Here is a 14,528-nt window from a genome sequence, read left to right on the forward strand (position 1 = left end):
AATCTCTACACTAGGGAGGTTTTATATATGGACGTAGCAAAAAGCACAAACTCAGACAAGAAGAAAGAAAGTGAAAGAACACAACATGCGTAGAAGGAAGGGAAGACACGAAAGAACAGAATGAAGAATGTAGGATACAAGGAAGGAAAGACAGTGAGGAAAGGAAGGATTGAATAACAAGGATGGAGTTAGGAAAGGATCACATTATGGAAGGAAAGGCAAGAACAAGACAACGATAAGGAAGGGTGGAAGGACAGAAATACACACGGTATGAAAGAAAAGAACGATGAATATGAAAGGAAACTAGTCATGACAGAAAGAAATAAAGAAGGACAGAAAGAGAATAGGAAGGATAAGAAATAAATTAAAAAAGGAAGGATGCAAGTGAGGAAGGATGAAAATAGAACAAGCAAGAACAACAGGAAAGGACAGCACGAACAATGCAGGGAAGACAAAGAAAACGAAGAATGTGACGATGGAAGAAGACAAGAAGAAAACGAAAAGGGAATGACACGGGAAAGGATGGGAGACAAGGACAGACAAAGTGAAGGACAGAAGAGAGACAGGAAGTAGGAAAGATGGAAACTGTTCCAATTCTGAAGCAGGAATCTAATTTGATTCATTTTAAAGAATATGTAGGAACAATGTCTTAGTGACCTAATGGTGAAGTTCAGGGATCCATTCAATTTCTTTTCTTCAATTCATTTCTTTTAAACTGAACCTGTAAGAAGGGACCAACCGAGCCACAGAGCCACATGCAGGAATGTATGTAAATGCACGTATTCATATGTAAACCTATATTTGCATCAAAGATGAAGAGGAAAATAACGTCAGGTTTCAGCAGCTTGACTCCTCTTCACTTACTTGTGTCTGAAGGGTGAGACGAAATGGCAGTACTGGCAGCTGTATTTGTCCTCTTTGTTGAACAGAGCCATGGCCGAATGGCTCCTCTCGTGGGACCTCAGGCCCTGCATGGACATGAAGACCCGGTCGCACTGGGAGCACGCGTGGCCCCCGGTTGCCAGCCGGTGATTCAGCTGGGTCCCCGACGTCGTGGCTCTGGCGGCAGCCACGAGGGCGGCCGCTCGTCCCTCCACCTCCGCGTCCGGATCCAGGGTCTCCAGATCGACGCCGTCAACGTTCTGATCGGCGGAACGAGTTGAAAACGGAGGGGAGAACGATGAGGTTTCGGGTCCGTCGGTGCCATCGACTTCGGCTGCTTCATCCTCTTCCAGGACGCCGTTGGTTAGAGTGTGTGAGGGCACAGTCAGGGGTACGTCGGTGACTTCCTGCTGCGAAGCAAAGCAAAAGAAAAGAAAAACTGTTCGTTCACTGAGACAGACGCACCAATCAAATTTTAACCCACTGGATTAATTTGTGGTGCTTAAAACTCATTATTACTCAATCAGCATGTCAGTCCATAACTGTTTATTATAACGGATCACTTTGGTTTGGCTAGAAATTAAAGCTGGAACTTTGCATGAATTTTGCTTCTATTTGCACAAACAGACAAGCAAACAAAATCCTTCGGTTTCCCTTTTATTTTCCTCATCTGCTGGAGAAGCAGGCCAGTAACTACGATCATGGAGAGTAGAAAGACAACCACTGCACTCCTTTTCTTTATTGCCAAGAGAAAACTCATTTTGCCTGTGTAAAGGACCTGACCCTGCACTTCAGGCAGCCATAAATAAGAAGCACCAACCACAGAGACAACCAGTTCCTGAATTCACCATTGCTGCCTGCTCTTCATCTACATCAGAAACCCTTCCTGATTTAAAACTCGATTTGAAAAAAACAAAACGAAACAAAAAAAAAAAAAACATTTGAAAAACATTGCTTTTAACTCTTCCTCTTATATGGTAAGTTTAATCAATAAAGTAAATATGTTAATTTAAAACTTACAATAGTGAAATGCAAATGATCCATGGCTGTGAATTGTTGCTTAAGTAAAAATCTGTGTGGCATGCATGCAGACATGCATGCAGACATGCATGCCACACAGATGCATGTGTGGCATGCATCTGTGCATGTCACACACGCATGCAGTGTTGGTTTTTCATGTGTGGTGAAAAACCAACACTGCACAAAATCCCCACGTTGAAACATGGCTGAGGCAGCATCAGGCTGTGGGTATGGTTTTCTTAAATAAATCGAAGTGCCTAAATAAAGGGCTAGTCCTGGAGGAAACCTTGTTTGAAGGTGTGAAGACTAAAGAGTGCCTGGAGGTTTGCCTTTTAAGGAAGACAGCAACCCAACCCTAGAGCTGCAATGAAATGGTTTAGCTCGAAGCCTGTTCATGTGTCACAATGGTACAAAGTTCAGACCTACATTAAGAATATGTGGCAAAAGGTCAAATTGGATCTTCAAAGATGCGTTCCATCCAAATTGACTGAGATCTTATAGGGAGGAATGGACAAAGATTTCAGTCTCTGGAGACAAAAAGCTGGTGGAGAAATAGCCCAAAGGAATCGCAGCTCTAATCACAGCGAAAGATGGTTTTGCTAAATATTTACTCGTGGAGTTTGCATACAAACTTTGCAGATTTTGATTTGGAAAGCAAAAAAAAAGAAAAAAAAGAAAAGAAAATTATGTACAGTTATTGTCCCACTTTGCTATTATGCACTACTTGCTACCAGCAAAAAAAAGAAATACTTTTAAGCATTGTGATAGTCACAAAAAAACATATAGGGCAAGCCTAAAACTTTTCCTGCTTCATGCTCTGTGCTTGCCTGCCTACCTCCTCCTGGACAAGTAAAAGTAAAAACAGGCTAAGTTTGATGGACGAGTCAGGCCTCGGTCCGAGTATGTCGTTGGATCCCCAGGCCCGTTGCCCTCTGTGGTAGTCTCAGTGGATTATTAATGCACAAACTGTTGCCAGTGACTGTCTAAAAAGTTACAGCTCACAGCTCCATCGTCTTGCTTAGGATGGGACAGCACAACTCATTTCAGACTACTGCAATTTTCAGAGGCTGGGAGTTAGAAAATACAACAGAATCACCGGGGACCAGCAGAGTGTGCTTTTACAACACCCTAAAAAAAGATCCGTGGATCATTTTAGCACAGCAGGAATCTTTACATTTGCATGGAGTGTCATTTTGAGGGGAGCTTAATTTTCTTACAGGAACAGTTTGACATCCTATTGTTGATGATTACAACAGCAAGGGGGCAGGAATTAGAGCTTGGTGTACTGAAGGAAATCTAGGACACAGTCTACATACATTTGTTATGATGTTAAAGTTCTTAAGCATGAAGAGCCTACGGATTTTTCAGATCCAATTGCGATACTTTTCAGAAGTTTTTAGTCCATTTGATCTCTTAAGATACAAATAAACTATGTAGGATGGAGGGATGTATCACACACACAAACATGGATGGAAGTACAAACTGTAGAGAGACATGGATGGAAGAGCGCATTATTTTTTCTTCCTACAGAGATTGGAAAATTCAGAACTTTTCTTAATCGTTTAGGAACACTGTAAGTTGAACTTTCCTCTTAGATTTAAAACAAACTCACAAGTTTTCAATTTCAAGTGGTCCCACATCCCTCTTTCATACCTTTTGTCATGTTAAATCAAAAATGTGAAAAATCATTTTTCTTACAGTATGCAAAATATGAGAGATTGCCGGAGCTGGAGCATCCCTGTTTGATGACACATTTTAAGCCAATCACTTGCTGCAGTGATTAAAATACCAGCCATGCATGCCGGCACGACACTCTGCATACCTCCTGATAACCATAAGTGGATTCTCGCAATTACATGACAATTAAGTCGTTAAGACGAGCGTCTCAAGACGCTGAGATGATTAGCTCATGATCTAAAGATACTAGCGTTAAAGTGTGATTGAAAGCATCTTTTACCTTTTGTACATGTATTATTGTTGTGTTAAACATTTGTGCAATTACGTCCTTGGAAAGAATGACTTGCCTACGACTACATCGGTAACACAGAGATATCGAACGGCTTTGCTCACCTTGACACGACCCCGTTTGGCTTCTCCATACTGGACGTGCTTCCTAAGGTGGTTGCAGATGGCTCGGAGGGTCGGGTGGATCTCCACGCAGAAGTTGCACCTGAATCCTATGGGGGTTTTATTTGCAAGGCTTTCCTGATGACAAAAATGAAAAAAAAAAAAGACTGAATCTTGTTTATTCAACCATTTTTATAGAAGCTGTAGAAAAATGATACAGTTAAGATTCCCTAATGACTAAACTATTAATAAACAAAAATATTTGATAAGTCATGTTCTTTTTAGCTTACATTTTCTCCAGGAAGTTAAAACTTCTAACCGTTCCGATAAGTCTGAAGGTATTTTTAACAGCCATTCAATGAAACTAATTAAAATGCATTGTTATGTACAACTACAGAAAGGCAGAAAGCACAAATGGAATGATGCCATTATGTTTTTGAGTAGTTGTGACTATTATGATTAAACAATCTAGGTTTCAAGGGTTTTATAATCCTATTTGCATTAACCACTACGATGTTTTCTTTTTTCAACTTGGACCTGAAAATGGAAGAAATCCACTTTGGTCTTTGTCTTCTTGGACTATCTATACATTTCAGNGCTATTATGCACTACTTGCTACCAGCAAAAAAAAGAAATACTTTTAAGCATTGTGATAGTCACAAAAAAACATATAGGGCAAGCCTAAAACTTGTAAGTTTATTTTTTTAATACTGTGTAAAATATCGTGATAATTCACAAACTTTGCAGATTTTGATTTGGAAAAAAAAAAAAAAGCAAAAAAAAAGAAAATAATGTACAGTTATTGTCCCACTTTGCTATTATGCACTACTTGCTACCAGCAAAAAAAAGAAATACTTTTAAGCATTGTGATAGTCACAAAAAAACATATAGGGCAAGCCTAAAACTTGTCCTGCTTCATGCTCTGTGCTTGCCTGCCTACCTCCTCCTGGACAAGTAAAAGTAAAAACAGGCTAAGTTTGATGGACGAGTGAGTCAGGCCTCGGTCCGAGTATGTCGTTGGATCCCCAGGCCCGTTGCCCTCTGTGGTAGTCTCAGTGGATTATTAATGCACAAACTGTTGCCAGTGACTGTCTAAAAAGTTACAGCTCACAGCTCCATCGTCTTGCTTAGGATGGGACAGCACAACTCATTTTCTCTGAAAGAAGATGACGGCCTCTGTCAGCAGTAAACAAAATGCACAAACCAAAGACTACTGCAATTTTCAGAGGCTGGGAGTTAGAAAATACAACAGAATCACCGGGGACCAGCAGAGTGTGCTTTTACAACACCCTAAAAAAGATCCGTGGATCATTTTAGCACAGCAGGAATCTTTACATTTGCATGGAGTGTCATTTTGAGGGGAGCTTAATTTTCTTACAGGAACAGTTTGACATCCTATTGTTGATGATTACAACAGCAAGGGGGCAGGAATTAGAGCTTGGTGTACTGAAGGAAATCTAGGACACAGTCTACATACATTTGTTATGATGTTAAAGTTCTTAAGCATGAAGAGCCTACGGATTTTTCAGATCCAATTGCGATACTTTTCAGAAGTTTTTAGTCCATTTGATCTCTTAAGATACAAATAAACTATGTAGGATGGAGGGATGTATCACACACACAAACATGGATGGAAGTACAAACTGTAGAGAGACATGGATGGATGGAAGAGCGCATTATTTTTTCTTCCTACAGAGATTGGAAAATTCAGAACTTTTCTTAATCGTTTAGGAACACTGTAAGTTGAACTTTCCTCTTAGATTTAAAACAAACTCAAGTTTTCGATTTCAAGTTGTCCCACATCCCCCTTTCATACCTTTTGTCATGTTAAATCAAAAATGTGAAAAATCATTTTTCTTACAGTATGCAAAATATGAGAGATTGCCGGAGCTGGAGCATCCCTGTTTGATGACACATTTTAAGCCAATCACTTGCTGCAGTGATTAAAATACCAGCCATGCATGCCGGCACGACACTCTGCATACCTCCTGATAACCATAAGTGGATTCTCGCAATTACATGACAATTAAGTCGTTAAGACGAGCGTCTCAAGACGCTGAGATGATTAGCTCATGATCTAAAGATACTAGCGTTAAAGTGTGATTGAAAGCATCTTTTACCTTTTGTACATGTATTATTGTTGTGTTAAACATTTGTGCAATTACGTCCTTGGAAAGAATGACTTGCCTACGACTACATCGGTAACACAGAGATATCGAACGGCTTTGCTCACCTTGACACGACCCCGTTTGGCTTCTCCATACTGGACGTGCTTCCTAAGGTGGTTGCAGATGGCTCGGAGGGTCGGGTGGATCTCCACGCAGAAGTTGCACCTGAATCCTATGGGGGTTTTATTTGCAAGGCTTTCCTGATGACAAAAATGAAAAAAAAAAAAGACTGAATCTTGTTTATTCAACCATTTTTATAGAAGCTGTAGAAAAATGATACAGTTAAGATTCCCTAATGACTAAACTATTAATAAACAAAAAATATTTGATAAGTCATGTTCTTTTTAGCTTACATTTTCTCCAGGAAGTTAAAACTTCTAACCGTTCCGATAAGTCTGAAGGTATTTTTAACAGCCATTCAATGAAACTAATTAAAATGCATTGTTATGTACAACTACAGAAAGGCAGAAAGCACAAATGGAATGATGCCATTATGTTTTTGAGTAGTTGTGACTATTATGATTAAACAATCTAGGTTTCAAGGGTTTTATAATCCTATTTGCATTAACCACTACGATGTTTTCTTTTTTCAACTTGGACCTGAAAATGGAAGAAATCCACTTTGGTCTTTGTCTTCTTGGACTATCTATACATTTCAGCCTCTGGGACCAGGTAGTCAAGCTTTACATTACATAAAAATGCTATGAGTATCATCTATGAAATGAAATGAATTGATATCAGACTTGCATAGAACTTTTCAGGACCCTCAAACACGCTTTACAATGAAATCAGTCATTCCCATTCATACACACATTCACACGCTACAACAGATACTAATTGCTCATAAAAGAGACATTCTGAACTGTCCGTCTGAAGCCAAAATAATTCCATGAGAGCTCATTATGCTCACCTTCTCATGTTTATTATCCGGCGGCGGCTCTGTTCCTTTCTGCTTGCCAAGAACCTGCTTCTTCCTCTCCAGTCTCATAACTCTCTTCTCAAACTCCTCATTGTGCTGCAGTAGATGATCGGCCAGATCAGGTAGACCCGTAAACTTCAATTCACAGTGGGAGCATTCGTATAACTCAGACTCCTCATCCTCAGGGGTGGATGACACCAAGAAATCCCTCTTAAGGTCTACGCTGTGATGGTCATTGTAGTGCATAGATAGCAGCTGCCCCGTGCTAAAGGACAACCGGTAGCATTTCAGACACTTGAAAGGAAGCCAGTCATCATCACCGTCCTCCTCCGGCTGTAGCGGGACCTCCAACACCTCTTTGTCCTCTTCTTCCGGCAAGCCTTCCTCAGCCTTCTCAGGCTCTTTAGCGTAAATAACGGTGAAGTAGCGGCCGAGTTTGCTGGAATGCTGCTTCTTGGGGAAGACGCCAGGGTGGCGTTTTATGTAGTGCGAAACAATGCTCTTCCTGCTGAATGCCTGGAATCCGCAGAGGTTACATCGCCGCCTCTCTACCGCCAAACGCAACTCCTCGCTCATTTCTGAGCATTCCCCATCTGATGGCGGCTGAGCAATCACTTTGGTGGGCTTATCGCTCATCGTCTTGGAGGCAGCCAGGCAATGAGTGTAATAGGCATCGATATCGTGGCGCTTTTGGTAGTGTGCGGCCAGGCCTTTGCGGATAGGGTTTGTGTAAGAGCACAATGCACATTTAAAGACGTTGTTTTTACCCTCTGGTTGAGCGCGCACATTGTTGTGCTTGATGCGGTAGTGGCGGGCAATGCCTTTCCTTGTGGAGCAGAAGTACTTGCAAAGCTGACACTTGAACACAGCGTGTTTCTCTGGCTTATTGATGGGTAACTGAGAGAGGGCAAAGTCCAACTCACTCACCTCCTGGACTTTAGCAGTGCTTGACATATTACTGCTGCTGCATTCAGCCATCGGCTCAGTTTCTCTGAAGGAGGCAAAATTACTCAGAGAGGGTGTGAACATATCTGAGGCTGACTGATTGTGATATTTCTCATAATGGATTTTAAGTTTCTCAAGTGTCCCGTGGGTGTATGGACACATCTTGCATCTGTAGGCACCGTAGCCCTGCCTCTGAGTTTTGAACTTATCGTCTCCTTCGTGCAATTCAGAGATTTGCTCTATATCGTCTGCAAAGTCCTCGGCGGTGACCTTCACCAAGGGGTGCCGTTTCTGATAGTGAGTGAGGACTCCGTGAATGCGGGAGTTTACATACGGACAGTGCCGGCATTTATAAACGGAGCTGGGGTTGATGTCTGCCTCTTGTGCAAAATCTGCAGCTTTTACTTTCATGCCTGGGTGCTTCTTGCCATAGTGAGTGAGGAGGCCATGGAGGCTGTTGTACTCTGACAGACACACAGTACATTGATAAGGATTGTTAGAAATAGAAAGACGTGGGTGGGACTGGGTTTCTTGAGGTGGGGTGGCAATAACTAGTACTCCTTCATCAGACTGGCAATTCAGAAGTCCAGGCTCCTTTGTAACCTGCTGCTGGAAACTTTCAACAGTGCCATCACCTTTGATGATATCCAAAAGCACAGATTCATCCTCTTTGATAGCCCAGGGGTGGACGGCCTGGTAGTGACTTGTAATGTCCCATATAGAGCAAGCCTCAAAGGCACAATCTTTACATTTGTAATGTTTTGTATCCGTATTTCCTTGCTGGGTGGTTTCTGGGCCTGCCCACAGCTTGCTGGCCATGTATGCGTAATCAACATTATGCTCAGGGTGGCGTCTTTGGTAGTGAAGCAAAAGGCCCTGGGGATCAGCATGAGAATAGATGCACCACTCGCAGTGATAACCTGCCTCCAGAATGCCATCTTGGTAAGCCCAATGTAAAATGGTCATGGCTGTTGCTTTGACAGTAGGGTGCTCCTTCTTCAGATGCTTCTTCAGGGCGTAAACGTAGGGGGTTGTATATGGACAGTGTCTGCACTTCAGTGAACGCATAGGCGTCGCATTTTCGTGATCAGCAGAAGCCGAGATCGCAGTGGAGGAAGTACTGCCAGACTGGACCATCTGTGCTCGTTCGCGCTGGCTCCTCACCACTGCAGTGTGACGGCGCACCAGGTCGGCGTTGGCCTTGGTTTCCCTGTGCTTTTTCTGATAGTGGATAAGCACTCCTTTTACAGTCCGGTTACCATAATCACAGTGCTGGCAAAAGAACAGTTCTTCTTCCCCTTTTTCACCACCACCTAGTTTGGAGTTTTTCGAGCCATCGTGGCCATTATTTTGAAACTGCTTCAAAAACTGCTTGGGAGCAGCAATTTGCAGTTCATCCATTAATTTCATTAGACCAGGAGTGGGAGGACCATGCTTGATGTATTTAGCTGTCACTTTCACTTCCGGGTGTCTTTTTTGGTAATGGACCAGCACACCAACCACAGACTTGTTGCTGTACACGCAGTGTTTACAGTAGTACATTTCTTCATCTGATCCATACACAGATGGAGTTACATTGGATTGTTTAGGAGTGCTGGAGATGGCAGGGCTGAAGGAGGAGTTTGCTAAAGGATGTGACGGATCAACTGACACCACCTTCATTGTTTTTTGTATACGGAAATAAGATGCCTTTTGCTCTGGGTGTTTCTTTTGGTAGTGGACCAACACTGAGTGCATGTTGGCACTGGAAAAGGAGCACACATCACAGTCATAGACAACCACATTGCTGACGGTTTCTTTTAGAGATTCTGTCTCACCACTGGCCTCTGGAGACTTTGGAGCCGTTTTTGGCACAGGGCTTGAGGAGGACCTGGGCACTGAAGAAGAAGAGTTAAAACTTTTGGGGCCAGAGTTTAATATCTCCCTAAGGGTTTGCGATTCACTGGTCTTGTGACTTTGCTCTACAATGTAGCTGGAGAAGATCATGGCATTGTTGATTTTTACGGTGGGGTGCATTCTTTGGTAATGAGGCATCAGGCTCCTGACGTTGGGGCTTGTGTATGAGCAAAAGCGGCACATGTACAAAAGATGCGGTTGGTTAAAATTAAGCACGTTGCTTGCTTCCGGGTGGTGATCCATGTAGTGTTGATGCAAGTCATTGTAATTTGTGTACTCAATGTAGCACTCTAAACAGCGGAAAACAGCACTCTGGTCTTCAGGATCCAGGATATACTTAAAGCTGAACTTGATGTAAGGGTGCATCCTCTGATAGTGAGTGCTGACACTTCGAGCTGATTTGTTGTGGTATTCACAGTGTTTACAGTAGAAGCGCATGGTTCCAGAATCATCTGAATAGTCCATGTTCTCGTGGATGGTGCCGTCACTGGGATCAGCTGAAATGTTTTCACTGTCATCAGACAGAGTCAGAGATATTGGAATGTTTCTCTGTTTTAACTTGGGGTTGTTTTTTCTTTTCCCTGTTCTGCCTACTTCTTGAGAGACTGAGGATTCTTGATTGAACAGATGCGTGTTGTAAGCAAAGATCGGGTTCCTGTTGTCGTTGGTTTTACTCTCGTCACCACTGCCGTTATTTTCCCCGTTGTATTCGTCGTCCATGTCATCCAGGTTAATGATCATGTCCTGCTGGCTTTGGCTTATTTTGCTTTGAAGGTTGCTGGCAATCTCATCAATTCTAGTTCTCTTTTTGACAGAGGACAGATCCAAAGGAAGGTCATTTATGGACTTCCTGGCTCTTTTTCCTGCAACTAATGTTTTCTTGGTGGTGGATCCCAATATGGACGTCTGGGTTTTTTGCAGGAACACTGGAGAAGCTTCCACTTCAGCGTCTGGCTGGTCGCTCGTCTGGGCTTCAAAGACAGTGGAATCGAGGTCATCACAGTAGGAGTGCTTGTGCTGCTGGTGGACTCTCAGACCTTTTAGAGTGGTGGTAGAGAAGCTGCAGAGCGTGCAGCGATGAGAGTTCTGCTGGTCATTAGATGTGCTGGTTGCCTTCTTCCCATTTACTCTGGAGCTTACATTGCCCCCGTTAAGCGGCTCTGTGGCACCGTCGTTCTGAGAGACTGGGCTATCCCCTGTAAGGTCCAATGTCTCTAAATCTGAGGGATTGTGGCTCTGCTTGTGCGTGCCGAGCTTCAAAGGGCTGGTGCAAATAAAGGGGCATTCATCGCATTTGTACACTGTTGTTTTGCCAGAGAGGTGAATGTTTTCGATGTGGCGGGAGATGCTCCGCCTGTGCATCGTAAGGAAGGAGCAGAAGGGGCACTGGAATCGGTTCATGTACCTTCTGAACGGGATCCCTTTAGTTTCCAGTAATTTATTATCGCCATCTGTTAACAGTTGCTTTGCGTCTGCGGAGAGGATTCCCGTATAGCTGGGATCGTCTATATCGCCCACTTCTTCTTCATCGTCGTCATCCTCCAAGCTGCTCCTGGAGTCATCCTCATTGACCAAGTTGGTGTCCACATGTGAGACGCTGTTGGAGACATCAGTGGAGGCGAATCTTTTTGACAAAATAGAAGAACCAGTGCTGTTGGGAGTGACTGCGCTAATCTGTGCGTATTGAATGGATGAGATTTCTGCAACTGACTTTTCCACCATTTGTTCTGGGTTCTCCACTGAAACTTCATTTCCGGTGAAAGTCACATTTGATCTCGTTGGGCTAGAGGAAGAGGCTGGAGAGCTGGGCTTGGGTGAGCTTGCACTTGGTTCTCCTTCTAGATTTTCAGGGCCGGAAACGATCTTCACCTTATCACTGTGTTCCTTTACCACATGGTCAGTCCAGCTGTCCTTCTGGTCAGTCTGGTAGTCACACCATTCGCAGGGAAAAGTTCCCTTGACGAGTTCCGCACCTGCTTCAGATTCCTCCTCAGCCTCTGTGCCCTCCGGCTGAGCTTTGCCGCTACGAGAGGGAACTTTGTTGTGATACATTAGTTGGTGTTTTACGATCCTTGCTTTGCGGGGAGACTTGTATGTGCAATACTGACAGGAATACACTTTTGAATGATCGTTGTGCATTATTACAGTGTAGCTGGCCTGCTTAGCGTTGTCTGAGGAGACTCTTGCATCTGATTTTTCCTCTGTGACATTATGGACCTTTTTGGTGTGATTTCTCAAGAACGACTTTGACCGAAAGTAACGGACGCAGAACTGGCATTGGTAAAAAGGGAGATGGGTTTCAGTAGTTGGTTTCTGTGATGTCTTGTTGGGCCCTTCAGAAGAGTTGGGACCTAAAATAAAATAAAATAAAATAAAATCAAGTATTGAAGATATATTTTAGAATATTTATTATCAGAGTTTTTATTCATATAATTATTTTTTTTCTGCAAGAGAAACACATTTCTTTGTGTACTCATTAAAATGCATCAGCACTTACAAGGCCTCTAAAACAGAGAAAAGAAATGCTTCTTAATCCTAAACAAAATAACGACAGCATCCGATTGTGGTGGGCATACTTATTCCAGCTTTAGGAGGCGTGTAATCTTTGTCATCCTTGTCTTCCTTATCCTCATTTTCCTCCTCTTCCTCTTCATCCTCTCCTCTCAGGGAGTCCGACTCATCTGCATCTGATGGCTGCAGGAAAACAGTGTGCACTTCCTGAATGTGTGTCTTCAAGTCCTCGTATGACTCGGCACGGAAGTCACAGCCATCACACTGCAACCCCTCCATCACTGAAAAGGGGGAGAACTCCCTGGAAAAATCAGGGAAACCTGCAAGACAAAGAGGGAAAATCATTAGTGTATGCTGCTTTGCTACATACATTTAACTAATTTCACTTAATAATTGAAGACAACGGCAAGTTCAACAAGAATTAAATCTACATCACATGGTTTTTCATAAGTAAGGGCTAAGTCTTGATCCTGGATGGCTATAATTAATGCTTCCTGGTTTGAACAATGAATAATCAGGTGCTAGACGCTGACCTGCTTTTGCACAGAATAAATGAGATAATTCTAAATGTTATTTTTTTTTTTTTTTAGATGTGAAATTTTTTTTAAAAGCAGCTTAAGAACGGTTTTCTTGCTAAAACGTTATATTTGACTTTTCACAACATAAGCCAATAGAAGCAAGTATCAAAAAATAATGAAGCATCTTTAAATCTCTGAAATGTTTAGATGCATCAGTAAACTCTAGTAGTCTAACAGGAGTTGGTAGAGGGGACGATTCAGCAGATGCTGCAGGTTAAATTTTTTTTTCAGCGTAGCATTATTCCAAGAACAATGCAGGGACTGAGGAGGGATTATGGGTTGATTTGTCCCATTTTTTTTTTTCTTTTTTTACCTTGGGATAAGCAACAGCTGGAGAGCAGCTCCAGAGCTCAGTATTTAGAGCAGAATATTCCATCTGATTGCATTAACTGCTCTGAAGATTGAATGAATCAACTAAGAAATGAAGTCTTTACATTTTTGGGGTTAAGGGGATCTGTTATTCCGACATGTATTGGAAAAATGGAAGCTAGCGGTTTTACGTTCTTGCGACATTTTATGGGTTGATCGACAATCTGGCAAAAGAAGAGAGCCAGACTGTAATCCAGGTGAAAAATATTTCCTTTGGTTGCATTTTAGCCAGGGCATCACATCGTAGAGAGGCAGAATGTGACCAGACACCTCTGGGTTGGGTTGTTTAAAATCCACAGCTGCATGCTTGGTGATGAGCTGTACAGTATGTGGTGGAGAGGTTTCCCTGTTAGCAGTGGCTTAAGAGGCAAATGTTGAACCTTGCAGTACAGTCGCGATTTAACGCTAAAAAAAGAAATATGTCTAAGGGTAGATCCCTGACAATTCTGCAAGATAACCTCTTCTGGGGAGAAAAGGGGGTTAGTTAAGCATCATTTTGTGGATTGTCTTAATTTTTACTAAAATCTAATACTTTTTTTATTCAATAAACTTAAATAAAATGTATTATTAAATCGGTCTGCATTGACTGACAAAAATAAAGAGGGACTGACTGTTTCAACACATTAATCAACTTAAACTGCAAAATTTGAAACTGATCAAGAGACACTAGCCAAGGGCAAAATGTTCTCACACGAAACTATCACAAAATTACAAAACTTGACAGCTCTGCCACTTCCTTTAGAACATACGAAGATGGCAGTGAACCTGCATAGATCTATAACAGACACATCATGCCATTTTTAGAACTAAAACTCTCGCAGGATACAAACAACCACCACTTATGCCATTTCTATAGGTCAGGATGTAGCGTTTATAGCCTCGGCCAACAGTGTCTACCTTCTGATGTTCTAAAAGCGCAGGATGCCCTACTTTGACTCAAGAAACCCAAACCTAGAAGAAACTTTAAAAGAAGCACAAAAAGTAGCACAACAGAGTGAACACATGAAAAGCTGTATACAAACACACTGAACACAGTGTGAGACAGATTCTTGAAACCACTTTCCGTCTCTCTGTTTATACTAAAAATGGGGATGGCAAGTGTATGTTTATTATGGGAAGACATTTTAATTTAGCATATTTTGCTATGCAAGTCTGTATTCTTCAAAGTTTAAA

At 42.3% G+C, this 14,528-nt stretch overlaps 1 protein-coding gene across 5 annotated transcripts in view; it reads right to left on the reverse strand.

Moving 5' to 3' along the window:
* Positions 1-679: 679 nt before the first annotated feature.
* LOC103142758 (zinc finger protein 462-like) overlaps positions 680-14,528 on the reverse strand; it is a 42,566-nt gene continuing 28,717 nt past the window's right edge. For 3 of the 5 annotated variants that reach the window (XM_016674773.1, XM_007558964.2, XM_016674774.1), the window contains exons 2-5: positions 12,474-12,728; positions 7,048-12,248; positions 6,203-6,337; positions 681-1,292 (exon numbers count right to left, since the gene is read on the reverse strand). In XM_016674773.1, coding sequence (XP_016530259.1) covers positions 861-1,292; positions 6,203-6,337; positions 7,048-12,248; positions 12,474-12,687 — 5,982 coding nt within the window. In that variant the 5' untranslated portion in view covers positions 12,688-12,728 and the 3' untranslated portion in view covers positions 681-860. Of the gene's footprint in view, positions 1,293-6,202; positions 6,338-7,047; positions 12,249-12,473; positions 12,952-14,528 lie in introns of those variants that run through there. The other 2 variants (XM_016674772.1, XM_016674775.1) reach the window with 2 other exon arrangements.

The sequence above is a fragment of the Poecilia formosa genome, unplaced genomic scaffold (genome assembly GCF_000485575.1).
Source record: "Poecilia formosa unplaced genomic scaffold, Poecilia_formosa-5.1.2 Scaffold100, whole genome shotgun sequence".
In the NCBI taxonomy this organism is placed as follows: domain Eukaryota; kingdom Metazoa; phylum Chordata; class Actinopteri; order Cyprinodontiformes; family Poeciliidae; genus Poecilia; species Poecilia formosa.